At 46.2% G+C, this 15,211-nt stretch overlaps 1 protein-coding gene across 6 annotated transcripts in view; it reads right to left on the bottom strand.

Moving 5' to 3' along the window:
• The window catches only part of TAF5L (TATA-box binding protein associated factor 5 like), a 33,036-nt gene that overhangs the window by 17,515 nt on the left and 310 nt on the right, over positions 1–15,211 (bottom strand). For 2 of the 6 annotated variants that reach the window (XM_023240440.2, XM_023240441.2), the window contains exons 2-3: positions 5,200–5,344; positions 726–830 (exon numbers count right to left, since the gene is read on the bottom strand). In XM_023240440.2, the coding sequence (XP_023096208.1) occupies positions 726–830; positions 5,200–5,341 (247 nt within the window). In that variant the 5' untranslated portion in view covers positions 5,342–5,344. Of the gene's footprint in view, positions 1–725; positions 831–5,199; positions 5,456–14,492; positions 14,879–14,918; positions 15,095–15,211 lie in introns of those variants that run through there. The other 4 variants (XM_045039962.1, XM_003993933.6, XM_045039960.1 and 1 more) reach the window with 4 other exon arrangements.

Genomic DNA, 15,211 nt, shown 5'->3' with positions numbered 1-15,211 from the left:
AGCTGTCAGCACAGAGCCTGAGGCGGGGCTTGAACCCACGAGCTATAAGATCATGACCTGAGCCACAGTCGGACGCTCAACCGACTGAGCCACCCAGGTGCCCCTTGAACTGCCTTTTCTATTTCAAATACAAGGAAACCAGGACCCCAGAGAGGCCAAGCAACTCCATTTTTTTTTTAAGTGATTAATTTAAAAAGTCATACAGGGAGTTAACAGAACTGATTGGAACTCGTATCTACTGGTTTTGCATTCTAGTGGTCATTTAGACCACCCATGAATGGTCTAAATTACTTCTAATTTTTTATCTTGCTGATTCATGAGAACAACAGCCTTGCACTTGGGGAAATAAGGGGAAAAGCTCATCCTGAGATGTGCTATATTAGTAACAGCAATTTCAATGTACGTTTCAAATTCTCTACATTTAAGTATGTTTCTCTACACGGCTGATTGAGCTTTCGCTGTTTCAACCCAAGTTCTAGTCACTCTGCTGACAGCCACAGATAAAACGGTGAACAAAACATCTGGAGCCCTGGTTCTTGCACACTTTCACCTTGCGATTTAAGTCTCTTACGAATTCCAATAGATTGTAATACTGAGCACAAGGGCTGTGTGAAACCACCTTGGAATCTCTACTATGTACACCATACCTGGAATATACTAGGTTCTGAGGGAAATTTGCATGATTCTTTCTTGATAAGAAGCAGCTCCTAGTGCCGAGTACTCACCAGTGAGAAAATTCCGTAGTCGTCCAAACTGTACTTCATATTGCTGGGGCTCTGCCTGGCAAGGGGCTGCGGACACGATGTTGGCACAACCGGATTCGGATTGGACTAAGGCGGAAAAGATACACGAGATGGGGATGGGAAACACAATTATTAATCCAATATGTGGCAGGATGGATGGACGAGGGTGTTGAGTACGCATCAGTAGCAATGGACATTTCAGTACGTTTTCAAAGTATGCTGGGACTTCTGGTTAAATATGACCAAGTGATGACACCTATGTATCTCCTCTCCTTCCTGATACCCAAAATAAAATGACAGTGGAGGAATGAAAAGGTATAAAGCACAGAGAAAGGTGAGTGAGAGGACAGGTCCATAAGTTCATGAGAGACCTATCTGAAAGCATCTGACCCCATGTTCTGACATCCTACAAGAAGGTACCTTGGTGTGGGTCTATTTTCAACCATCGTGATGAATACTTAGTGGGCCCTTTCAATTAAAATTCATGTCTCTTGGTTCTTTTTTCTTTTTTTTTTAAATTTGTTTTTTTCAACGTTTATTTATTTTTTTGGGACAGAGAGAGACAGAGCATGAACGGGGGAGGGGCAGGGAGAGAGGGAGACACAGAATCGGAAACAGGCTCCAGGCTCCGAGCCATCAGCCCAGAGCCCGACGCGGGGCTCGAACTCACGGACCGCGAGATCGTGACCTGGCTGAAGTCGGACGTTTAACCAACTGCGCCACCCAGGCGCCCCTTTTCTTTTTTTTTTAATGTTTATTTGTTTTTGAAAAAAAGAGAGCAAGCAGGGGTGGGGCAGAGAGAGGAGAGGGACAGAGGATCTGAAGCAGGATCTGTGCTAACAGCAGAGAGCCCGATGCGGGGCTTGAACTGTGAGATTATGATCTGAGCCAAAGTCAGACTCTTAACCGACTGAGCCACCCAGGTGCCCCCTCATGTCTCTTGGTTCTGAGAAATTTTGTGATTCCGTTTCCTTTCTGGGACCCCTACTATTTCTTTCTTCTTCCACCCCCCCTCCTTTTAAGTAAGCACCAGGCCCAGTGTGGGGCTCAAACGAACGACCCCGAGATCAAGAGTCACGTGCTGTACCAACTGAGCCAGCTATGCACCCCTGGAAACCCTACGATTTCAAGGTTAGATCTTGTTTCCTCAACTTTCAGCCTTCCTACTGATTTTTCATTTTTACTACCCTGTAGTTAAATTTACCAAATTTCTTGCTGTTCTCTGAATGTTCTTTGTTTTTTAAAAGTAGCATTCTCTTCTTGTTTCGAGGCGATCATTGAAGGTATTTTCGAAGTTTTCTTCTCTCAGCTGTCTGCTTCATCCAAATTGCTTCTCACGGTTTCTTTCCACATCTCCTTTTCACAGAGGGTATGGTAGGTTCTTTCATGGCTGAAAGTGAGGCCCTACAGAGCTGACAGAAACTTCGTATGCTTATCACCCAGCATGACTTGGATGGGCTATTTCCCAATGTCAATGTCTTTGTAGGTCTTCTGTCTTGGGCAGGTCAGATTCACCAGGGAAGAATCTGTAATCACCTTCCTGAAGGATATGTGACTGGCTACTGGTATTCTGGGCAGCAGAATGTGGGCAAGAAGGCTGGAGTCTTAAATTCTTTTTTTTTTTTTTTTAATGTTTATTTATTTTTGAGAGAGAGAGAAACGGAGCATGAGTGGGGGAGGGGCAGAGAGTGAGGGACACAGAATCGGAAGCAGGCTCCAGGCTCTGAGCTGTCAGCACAGAGCCCGATGCGGGGCTCGAACCCACGAACCACGACATCATGCCCTGAGCCAAAGTCTGATGCTTAAAACCGACTGAGCCATCCAGGCGCCCCAAGAAGGCTGGAGTCTTAATATTCAGTACGTAGACATGCACTTAGTCTCCATGCTATGAATTTATGCTTTCTAAGAAGAAAAACGACATTCCCTCACCCTTTCTGTGGGAGGAGGGAGACACTGGGGAAAGGTGGCTGGGGGCTGCGGGAGCCATCTTTAATAATCTGGATGAAACATTAACAGATTTCAGAAGATGGAATATAATGTGGGAGTGGAATCTAATGCAGCAGGTCTGAAGCAGCCACAACATAAAATGTACAGGGAGGGGGTACAGATGAGAAGTCAGTGTGCCCCACTGGAACTCAGAGCGACAGCCTAAAGCAGGAGACTATGCTGCACATGGAAGAAGGGGACCCCTTTCTGTCCTCCATGAGGCTCCCAACTTGAGTTAACCAGTCACCAAGTCCTATAGGTTCCTCAAATCTTTCCTCTCCTCTCCACTGTTACGGCGTCCTTAACTCAGGTCGTCCTCACTTTTCACTGGATTATTCTGTGGCCTTGTAAGTGGTTTCCCTGGTTCTACTCTGGGCCTTCCCCAAACACCACAGCCACCAAAGTGATCTTTCCATAATTCACATTTGAGAATTTAGATACCCTCCTTCCACTGGCCCCTGGTGAGCTCCTAATGGTTCTTTTGAAACCTAGCTCACCCCTTCTATTTACTAACCCCTGACTGTATGCTAGGAACCACGAGACCTTTTTAATTAATTAATTTTTAAGGGAAAGGGAGAGGGAGAGGGAGAGGGAGAGAGAGAGAGAGAGAGAGAGAGAGCGAGCGCACATATGTGAGTGGGGGAGGGGCAGAGGAAGAGGGAGAAAGAGAATCTTAAGTAGGCTCCATGTCTGGTGTGGAGCCTGATGCGGGGCTTGATCTCATGACGGTGAGACCATGACCTGAGCTGAAATCGAGAGTCAGATGCTTAACTGAGCCGCTCAGGCGCCCCAACCACGAGACCTTTGGGAAGCCATCCTTGACCTGCTAGGCTAATTGAGACGACCATCGTCTTTGTCCCTACAGAACCTGAGGCATTCTCCCTTTGCGGAACTTACTACATCATACCCTCCTGTCATCAGTGATTTATCTGCCTCATTTCCTGGCTACAATGTTAAGCTCTTTAGGAGCTAGGATCCTAACCTTAGTTATCTCTAGGACTTTTCAGCACCTGGCAATAGCAGATATTCAATAGGTGGTCTGCTGAATGAAGACATAATATTATTCAGATTGCTCAACTGACAGAAAGACCTCGGACAAAATCTTAGGATGATCACATTTCATGTTTCTCACATTTCCTGGTGGTTTTCCAGGGACAACAGAGACCTTCCTAGGAAGCCATTATGTCTTAACTCAGGCAACTAAGAGTCATGTTCTGGAAGTCTGTGTAATAGCTCTTGCTTCTATCTTCTACCAACAACTGCAGAGAATTACCGTTCCCAGGTTCGAATGAATACAGGGCAGCCGGAGATGATTAATGCACACCAAGGGCTATGATGGCAAGTTTACAAGGAATTACTCTGGCGCTATAAACTGGCCATCCTACTAGAAATAATAAGGCATTTAGTAATTTATTCCACGTCTGTCATCTGGCTCCGCTCTTGTCGAGGGTAACCCAGTCCGAAAGAAAGGAAGCACGGAGTGGATTTGATGCTGAGGAACAGGAAGGCAAATGCCTGACTGGGCTACTTCTACGGTCTCAGGGGGGAGTCAGGAACCACCCCTTTGAGGACACCCTCAGGTTTTTACTGTCCCATCATTCTTCCTCCACAGCAATGGCAACATACCCTAAGAGCACGCAGGCTCTGGCTTCATGATTTTGGAGGTAATACAGGGAGGCAGAGGGAGCTGCTGCTACCAGTATGGAGGCTGAAACCATTAAGGGAAGGAGGAGGTGGAGGCAGATACTCAGAAGAGCAGAACGAAGTGCAAGAATAAAAAAGAGAAGAGTCCAGTCTGAGCAGATAAGAGGAATCAGGGCCGAGCTGGAGAAGTCACTGCAATGTTGAACTCCACCTGCAGCCGTTAAAGGGCACAGTCACCCTAGAAACACTGCAGCCATTCGTTTTTTCCCTCCAAATCTCCAGTACACGAATCCAATAGAAGAAAATTCTATTACATAAAAACCGAACTGACAGCGTAGCTAAGTAATAAGTGTTTGTTATTCTGGACAGATTTAAGACACTTTTTTCCCCCCCGAAAAAGCATCTGATTTCAAAACAAGAAACAACACCCAAACTTAGAACCTCAGGAGCATATCTAGGATGCCAATCTTTCCAACCACTGGTCCCAAAGTATTCGTTCACCCAGCAAACCTGACTCCCGTGGGCCAGGCTCCGGGCTACAGCAGAGGGATGAGTGCAGGAAGGGGACAGAAACCCTGGCCCTCCGGGTCCTGTAGCACAGGAGTTCACAGAAGGACAGGTCGCACGTAACATCAGATACAGACAAAACCACTTAGAATTCTGAGGCGGGATGGATTACGACAGGAGGCTTCTAGGAGCGGCTTTGAAGGGTAGATAGCATCTCTGAAGGCCAGCACCATCATCTGGTGGTGCCCGCCGAGGCCTCCGGAGAAGTGTGACCTGTCACGGACGCTCCGGCCCACCCCCAGAGCGGGCCCGCGGGTACCTGTGAGGTGGGCTGCCATCTCCTCCGCAGTCTGGGACAGCCGCAGTCCTTGCTTTAGGGGACCGTCGGAGTCCACATACTGCCGGCGTTTGAGGTAGCAGGACGCTGCCATCTGAATCTGCTCGGTGCGCACTCGTTTCATGACCTTCAGAGGGAACCACAGAACACTGAGGCATTTGCGAGGTCGTCCAACCCAACGAGGACGTCACATGGGTAAAATGAGGAGCCAGACTGGCCGCGTGGCTAAGCAAGCGACCTAGTTGAGACAAAACGAAGTTCCTTCATGACTAGCCTGGGGCGCTCTCCACTTTGTCCGTTTTCTCGATAGTCATGCGGTCACCTTCAATTACGGACAACAGGAATGGCACTGAGGATAACACCCCATGGATCCCCCCCCCCCCAAACTTCATTGTATACTATGATTTCACTCTTTCTGGTGGAGCTTTTTCATCAGGGTTGCTAACAGGGGACCAGGGCAATTCCAGAGTCTTTTATTTCTCCTGCCTACTCGGGGAGAGAGGTGTTAGTTGGCAGTGAACCAGCTAATAAAGCGGGCAGGAGGCGATGCAAAATCGAAGATCTGAGAAATTCAGAAACTGGATGAATAGACGTTGAGGAAGTGAGAAATTAATAGGGAGGAAAGGAAGGCTGTGTTTTTCCAAATAGGAGAAGGCTGGCAGCACCACGTCCAAGATTTGAGTAATGTGTTTTCGTTGTAATCACATTATTGACCTCTCTTACTCTTTATTTATAACCTCGGGCACAGAAAAGCATCCACATGGTGAGAGAGTATGTATACGCGGTAAATGTCTCACGAATTCATACAAGAAAGGAAAGGAAATGAAGTGCACCAAAGAGGGGTAAATGACTTTTGATAATTCATGCCAATTTCAGGGTTCCCCTCCAAAGGACTATTTTCCTTGACTACTAAATTGATTATAACGAGTAACGGGACGTGCCATGGTCTCAGATGCTACTTTGCCAGGAGTACACGGCACCGTAGTCCATGTGGCCAATGACCCCGATGAGTTCTGCATGTTCCCTTCGGTCACGTAAAAATGGAGCGCATGTAACATTAGCCACACACATGGGACTGTCCCTATCACCGCGATCTTCTCTAAACCAAGGGCTCCCAATGTTTTCTGTGGAAGATCCGCTTTAGGCAACTCATTTGGGTGTGTTTGAGTTTTTTTGTTTCAATGACATGCACTGGCCTTCTTTGTGATTTCCTCCGTTCTCTTTTAGGATTTGAAATTCCTCCCGTTCCAGAAATCTGCCTTTTTTTTTCCCCCTTTAAACATTTCAAAATATTTTATTTGCATCTAATTTTATCTGTCTGCAATTTTAGTGTATAATGTGTGGTGAATAACCAAACATTTACACAGATACCGTAGCAACAAACTGTTCTAAAGTCATTTGCAAAGATATTTCTTTCTTTCCGAACTGATTTGTGGTGGCCCTTTTAAAATAAACTCTGAAGGTCTGCTTTTCAATTCCGGAAAAGTCAGACAACAGAGCAAACAGGGAAGACTGGGGATACACGCACTAAAACATATACATCTATACAAAAATATAAATGTTAGGACATCATAAATATGTATAAACTATAAATATGTTTAACTCCATTTATAGAAAAATTATATCCCCCATGCATTTCAGTTTTGGATTACCAAAGACAGTACAATATCACTCGCTAAAAAGGAAGGGCAAAGGAATGTCAACCAGGAACACCGCTCTAAGCATTCATCTGTCCATCAATGAAGGTAGATAATTGTTTTTTGGAGATTACTAATAGGCATTACTGTATCATTTTGACTGTATCAGGGATTCTCTCTGGTTCTCTAACCTGACCATACTTAGAACCTCTTGTGACTGTGTGTGTAAATAATTTCAGCCCTGGAGATTGATTCGATGTTATATTTAGAGAAAAACAATGAAATGCACACAGAGACTGTGACGATACTGCCCTTTCCCAGTCTGGCCCAAAGTCAGGACTGGTCAAATCTAACCAGCTCCCAATTTCCCAACCTGTGCCACGCCCCCATGCCCCAGGATGCTTGCTAAAGCTGCTTTCGATCTAACTTCAAGAGCTCAGAGTCCCCAAACTCTTCGAAAGCAGCCCGATTCCTTGTGTTTTAGCTGAGACTAACATTTTCAGATTTCCTACTGCCAATCTCTTGTCACCACGGGAATGCATGCTTATATCAGTGGGTGTCCCTTAGTGCTCCAAACAAGGTGGGAGTAAGAGATCACCTCTCTAATGGGAAGAAACCGTGCATGTGGAAGACACAGAAAAACCGACAGAGAGAACAGACCCTGCAATGACACATGTCCTCACAGCGGGGCCATGCTTATGCACATCTGAGGAGGAGGGGACAAAATATGAAAGGTATGGAAGAGCAAATAGGAGAATGAACAATAGCAAAAAAAAAAATGGCCATATTTGGGAATTGCTAGAAACTAGTTTACAGATATTGATTCTAATGAATCTGTCTCAATTAGCTGCCCCAAATGGCAGTTTCTCTGAACCCAAACCACTATGTATGACAAGGGACCTTTCCTGAGGGTGGGCGGTGAGCCAACTGTAGGGCCAAGGACCTTAACAGCAAGAATGCTGGCATTGACTCTCTTTTACAACTGCACTCAACAGAAATACCAGAGACATGATCCAATCGACTTAACTGAATTTGATTCCAATGCACACATATTTCAGATGAAATAGATAAATAATGAAGAGTTCTGTGGAGAAACCAGTTCCCCTCCCCCTACTGATTTCCGTAATACCAATACCCATACATGGACACGAGAGAGAGAGAGAGAGAGAGAGAGAGAGAGAGAGAGAGAGAACTCCTTAAAATAGACCTGTCTTTTGAGAGACTCAGACATGAGAGAACACTGCAATTTCAAGTTACTCGCTTAGCTATTCCCAGAATTATACAATCTTTTAAATTTAAAGTAAATTTGGATACAACTACATCTTTGTTAAAACTTCAAGATTTCCCACAACATTCCGTTTTACATAATATCTTAACTTTTAAAGGCAAAAACAGATGACTGCATACCTTTCTTTTCACGCCATGTTTGTAGTTCTAGAAATTAAAATGGGGATTCTGACACAATATGTATCTATTTCTCTATGTCAATAGTTGCATACTGTTTAATACTTTAACAAAGTTGCTACATAAAATCAAGACGTGACCATCTTCCCGTCTCCAAGTAGCAACAGCCCAGGAAAAACCACAGCCACACTCTTGATATTTAACTTCGGAAACAGGGAGAGGCAAAGACACCTGGAACCCAGGCACACTCTTAAGAAGATGGGGCTGCAGCCAAGTAAATTTCTTATTGGTTACAGACTGCAACCTAACCCCATCCACTCATGTTCAAACATACATGTTGGTGAGGGGTGCTAGGAGAGACACCCCCAGCCCACCAAGTCAAGGGCTAGGTGGGCGAAGGACTCACAATTCCATGAAAGGCCAACAGACTACTGTTTGCACAGCACCTCCTGGGTAAGGTGGCAGCTTTGAGTGAGTTCAAAATAAACCCAGGCAGGGGCGCCTGGGTGGCTCAGCCGGTTGAGCGTCCGACTTCAGTTTAGGTCATGATCTCACGCTCCGTGAGTTCGAGCCCCACGTCGGGCTCTGTGCTCACAGCTCGGAGCCTGGAGCCCGCTTCAGATTCTGTGTCTCCCCCTCTCTTTGCCCCTCCCCTGCTCATGCTGTCTCTGTCTCAAAAATAAAAATTAAAAAACAAAACACATCCAAATAAATCCAGGCAAACGCACCACCACCAGTCTCCAATCAGCTCCCTAAATGAGCCCACTGTCAGGTGGCTAGGGGTGTGTGTGAGTGTGCTCTGAAGCAAAAGTATTCCAATTATACATTTAGGCTTCAAACAGGTAAAAATGATTGTGCATTTTTTGTTAAATGGCATGTAAGGTGCCTACTGGGTACTCGGATATATTCGTTCTTTTTTCTTTACTTGCAGTACTATAGACGCAGTATCTATCAAAAGGTCATTCGAAGGAGGATTGAGAAAGCTAGCTTTTGCATTAATCATCATGGAAAAGTGTATTCAATTACCTTTGTGAAAATATAAAGCACAGATGACAAGTGAGCCACAGTACACTCAGTTTTAGTTAATACTTCATATAATGTTAACATTACGAGGGCCTTTCATATTCGATCTGTGCTCCCAGACTGACACGAATATACTTGAACGAGAAGCTGTGCTCTTTCTTATGGTGCCCCAAGAAACAGACGGCACGAAGATAAGGCTCAGTGCTGAGGGCTCAGGATGCAATGCAGCACCTGGAGGTTCTTTGGGGCTGGGGTGGGGGATGGGGAGCAGAACTCACACAACTAGGTGGACAGATGCCCCTAGGAATTGCTTTTCTCCAACATCAGCTGGGACCTCGACGATGTTCCAGATGTTTTTTTCTCACCAACTAGTTTCTTTCCCTATAGCTTCTCACCCAGCCATTCCAAAACGGCACCAGCCTCCTTATCCAACCAACTGACCCTGCTTCCCACCTCAGCAGGCTATTTACTAAGACTTGAGATTCCTCAACTCTTGCCAAATCAAACAGTCCCTTTCCACACTACCCCACAAGGTCTCTTGGCTGCTGAACGCGCCTCCTCCCTTGAAGCTCCCTCTCCCTTGGTCGCTCCCCCTCCCCCATTCTTGGTCTGCTTCTCATTCTTCACATTCCCTACACCATGACTCTACTTAGACAAGACTCACACCGTCTCTAGTCGGACCACCTTCCTGAGCTCCAGTCTGAGGGACATCTCTACCTAGATGCTGCCAACATCTAAGTTCAACGTGCTCAAATTTAACTGTCTTCCTTCAAACCCTCTTCCTTCTCCTACTGCTCCTAGCCAGCTTGGTGATGCCATCATCTACCACCGAAGCAAAAAACTCAGCCATCGTCTTGAGATTTTTCTTCTCCCTCTCATTTCTAACAGGCCACCAGCTCCTACTGTATATAGAATTCTTTCTTGCAGCCACTGCTGCTACCCCATCCACTGCAATGTGACAGCACAAATCACTTCTCAACTGCAATGTTCCAATATCCCCCCCACCTCTGGCCCTACCTCAAACCACCCTCTAGAATGCAGCCAGAGCGGAAGACAGATCTGATTATGCTACTCCCAGGTTTAAAACTGCTATCCCTCTGCCCTAGTGCAGGTTGTCCAGTCCTGCCATCACCGTTCCTTAGCTCGCCCAGACAGACGGGAGACTTCCCGGAGGATGGAGCTTTTCTTATCTTTGAAACTTACACGAAGAATAAAGTGAGTGCTGTCTTGCTTCTGTTTGTTGGAATTCATGACAGTTTACTGTAGGTTCGTGATTTTTCTGAGTTTTTATGAGCCACAAATATTTGCCTCCTGCTTTAAAACTGTTTTACAGCACAGAAAAACTATTTCTATCAAAACTTCACTAACACGGAAGAGTATGGAACAAGAATGGATATCTACATTTTCTATGACTTCAGAACGAAAACTTTCATACGTGCTCTGTTCGCAAACACTATTGTAGACAGGAAAAAAAAAAAGAATGATTTACTCTCAGAGAATAGGGGGATATGTCAGGAACAATATAATGACATTAAGACATTTATGTGTCTCAAGTGGAATGATATCCATTTTTCATTCTAGAGCAGTACAGGACTTTCTGCAATAATAAAAATGCTCTAAGTCTGCACTGTTCAGTACGGTAGCCACCAGTCACAAAGGGCTAATGAGCAATTAAACTGTGCCTAGTGCTGAACTTTTATTTTAATTAAATTTAAGTAACCACACGTGGCCGATGTTAACTGTAGTGGACAACACGGTTCTAGAGCATGGCGTTACTTTGTGAAACTCACGTATCAGCATCAAAAAACGCTGATTCACAAAGTTGGGCAAAACACTTCTGATTACTAAATTACCAAATATCCAAAAGTTAGTACAGTTGACCCTTGAACACCATAACTGACCCTGCCCAGCCCCCACTCAAAAATTTGCATATAACTTCTGCCTCTCCCAAAACTTCACTGCTAATATCCTGTAGACTGAAAACCTTACCAATAACAAATACAGTCGATTAGCACGTATTTCGTATGAGAATTACATATTGTATTCTCACAATAAAGTAAGCCAGAGAAAAGAAAATGTGATGACAACCATAAGGAAAATATTTATAGTACTGTACTGTCTTTATGGGAAAAAAAATCTGTATATAAGTGGATCCGCACAGTTAAACCTGTGTTGTTCAAAGGTCAGCTGCATTTTGCTAGTAAGACACAACTACCTTTTATTATAACCAAACACTGCAAGCTGACTAAGATACATTTCAATACATTTTACCAGAAGAGTAGCTTAGTTGACTGCTCAACAAAGAATTATGAATGGAAGTTCTCCGTGATATTTTCTGAACCCTGCCGGCACACAATGTTCTTTAAACCTTCTAAAAGTTAAAAAATGAGAAAAGGGAATCTGTTTTAGAGAAAAAGATCAACAATTTCTGTGAAATGTCCAAATAGGAGGTTAAGTTCAAACCTAAGACAATGATACCCTTGCAATGAGAAAATTAAGAAGAAATTGTGAGGATTAACTTAAATAAAACCTTTGAGGGCTGTAGATGAAATACTCAAATGTCTGCTTATAATCTTTAACTTATTAACCTACGTGTATTTAAAAATACGTTATAAAAGGCAATAGGTTAATTCATGAAACAGTTTCATTCTATTTCACTTTCGTCTTCCACATATCAGTGTCTCTGTGGTCACTTAAGCCCCTCTGAACGACTGAATTCCGTTTTCTAGAGCACATCACCTTCACGTTTGCCAAATCAGCTGCGAAAGAATGCTTTTTGAATCCACACACGATGCTCTCGTTGGGAAATCTCAACCAACCGAAGCCATCAATACGTATTCAGGAGGGCGGAACACTTTTCAGTCATCGCTGACTGTACTGATTCACTGTATAAACATACCAAATTAGCAGCAACTGAGGTTTTTGTAGTGCACTATGTATTTCCCAAACAGCATCCTGTTGCTCAAAAACAGAGTAACTGAGAGTGCCCTGTAATAAATAGGAAAGACTTGAACACGTGGGGACACCCTCTTTACCGACAGATGTTTGCGGGGAGCCTGGCCTCGTCATCAGGTATGTACAGTATATCCTTGAAAACAACTTTTAAGGGGCGCCTGGGTGGCGCAGTCGGTTAAGCGTCCGACTTCAGCCAGGTCACGATCTCGCGGTCCGTGAGTTCGAGCCCCGCATCGGGCTCTGGGCTGATGGCTCAGAGCCTGGAGCCTGTTTCCAATTCTGTGTCTCCCTCTCTCTGCCCCTCCCCCGTTCATGCTCTGTCTCTCTCTGTCCCAAAAATAAATAAACTTTGAAAAAAAAAATTAAGAAAACTTTTAAGAGGTCAGGCTGCCTGGGATGATCTAAAGGTTTCTTCGTGCCTTTTGCGAATGCTCGCTAAGCTTCCAGATTTGGAAAGAAATGCCTGTCTGCCAAGCAGTCATTCTCCTTTTTGAGTCACAGGCAGACAAAAAGCTGTCAGGACAAGTGGATGGATGGGCCTTCCCTACTTTTAATCCGACCCCGTGCTCCTGCAGGCACACTCTTTCCAAAAAGCTAATCTGATGGCAACTGTGCTCAGCTTAAAACCTTTCTACTGCGTCCACCAGCGTGGAGGATAAAAAAAAAAAAAAAAAAAAAGCATCAACCTCCATCGTGTCATCTCTAGGCTACTCTGATCCACCTTTGTTTACCCAACTGGTGGGTACCAACCCTGCCTGCTCATGTCAGGGGCTCTGGCCAAGACTCCTCCATTGACGGGAGGCACCCCCCCCCCGGCACTCCGACCTGGTTAAGGCCTACTCCTCCACACAGCTCAGCTCAGCCCGGTCCACTGCCAAACCCAGGACCAACCTGTTTCACTGCTCACCACACTGGTTCCTACACTACCACTGCTAACACCTCATACTTATTGAGCCTATGCCACTGGCAAGACACTCTTTTAAGGGCCGCACGTAGACCATCTCCCGTACGCTTCAACAGCCCCGGAAACTAGGTAACATTCCTTGGATAGGAAAGCTGAGGCCCAGAGAAGTTAGACACTACCCTAGGGTTTCACAGTGGCAGGATGGAAACTCAGGTCACCTGGCTTCAGGGTCTGGGCCCTGACCCTTTACAATGTCCGGCTGCCCGAGAAGGTTCCACATGAAAGCAAAGGCTTCTTCACAACAGTGAAGGCTTCCCAGTTGCTCGTTGAGAGAATGGTCAGAACAACTGCTACCTGGGAAGCTGCCCCTCACAGGCAAGGAGGCTGGAAACGACTTCCAGTAGCATCCACTGGGTGATGTTGGTTTAACAGAGGACCGCTAGGGCTCCCTTCCAGCTAAGACCAATCATCCAAACCAGAACCCCTTCCCTTTCTCCTGGGATGTCCTTCACAGGTGTTTCGAAGGACATTTGTTTGTAAGAACAAAACCCCCCAAACCAGTTACTGGGCGGTTAAGTGAGGCCTTCGCCTAGCTTCACAGGGACAGAAGCACATGTAAACCTCACATTTATAGGCAGGAGCAACAAAATCATTCCAAGACACAAGAACCTGATTTATTGTCTGATGATGAAGAAAAAACACTCAAGGCAAGCCCACCCATTGGCTTCCTAGTTTAACACTGCATTTTCAGAGGCAAGAAGGATTTGTAATTGGCAAAGCAAATCAAAGTTAGCAGGCTTCACATTTTACACGAAGAATTTAGGCCCACGAGGAATCTAAAAGGTATTCTCCCCAAAAGGAAATGACAATAGCTACTACTTAGTGCTTTCTGTATGTCAGGCATTTTCACATTCCTCATTCCTTTTTTGGGGGGGGGGCACCCTTTAAGAGACCTACTTTTAAGTTATCAGTCCTCACCTCGTTTTACAGAAGAGGAAGCTAAGGCTCAAAGAGGTTACAAGGTTTCAACCTTAGGTCTACAGGGTCATCAAGCGCCATCCACTACTTGAAGTTTCTCCTAAGTTTAAAGATGTGGCACAAACTCCCTTTCCTACTCTCACTTTCAAGCAGGGCTGCGAGCATGGGGAACGGCCGCCGTGTCCTCCCACCCCACAACTCAGGTAGGTCACGCACTTGTATCACCTAAAGAGCAGACAAACTCCACCCTCACTGCTCCTCTGGACACGGCACCCAACTGCTTGTTCGCGGGAGTCCCCATTCCAAGATTTCAATCTGCAAGGTCAGAGTTTAGGTAATTGAAGACGAACGCCGCATGGGATTGGCAGACTTACCTTCTGATCCCAGAACCATACAAGCTGCGAGATCCGCAGTATAACGACACTTTCACAACTGATGGGAGAACTGCACGAAGCTTTCAAGTCCTCCACTTCCGCTAAGTCTAAAATGACACCCACTATTTCTAACCATCAACTGACTTCGGACCGACGCCTCCCCTGATACATTTTCAAAAAGCCCCGGAGCTCCGCGAGTACCGCCTAAGCGCACAAACCTCTCGCTGTCATGAGTTAAGCAACCTCAAAGGCAGCCTTGCAGGTCGGTATCCTCCAGCAGCAACTAGTCTAACTCGAGATCGCCCCCCTGTCACACGCAGAGGTCGATTTCACACCCGGCCACCCGCAAGCACCATGTGCGAAGTTTAAGCGTGAGTTCGGCCAAAAGGCATTTCCTTTTTCCTTAAATGAAAAGGAGATGCGGACCTGTGCTCCTGCCCCGGCTGCCCAGCGCTCAGGACCCCTTCCCGGCGGGTGCCCGGCAGCCGCCCCGGCGGGACCCACCCCGAGCAGGAACGCGGAGCCCTCCAGGTGTAGCTGCCGACTGCAGGCCACGCCGCCCGCGGCCGCCTGGGACTCGCAGGCCGAGGGCGGAGGCGCGGCCGCCGCGCCCGCGCACAGCCGGCCCCGCCCGCCCGCCCCGCCCCCACCGCCCCGCCGGCGGGAGCTGCGGGCGCGCGCCCCGCCTAGGCCTCGCCGCGCGCCGCCGCGCCGCCGCC

This window comes from Felis catus, chromosome D2, assembly GCF_018350175.1.
Source record: "Felis catus isolate Fca126 chromosome D2, F.catus_Fca126_mat1.0, whole genome shotgun sequence".
Lineage (NCBI taxonomy): Eukaryota > Metazoa > Chordata > Mammalia > Carnivora > Felidae > Felis > Felis catus.
Note: the sequence above shows the minus strand (reverse complement) of the source record. Positions and strands in the feature narration are given on the sequence as shown.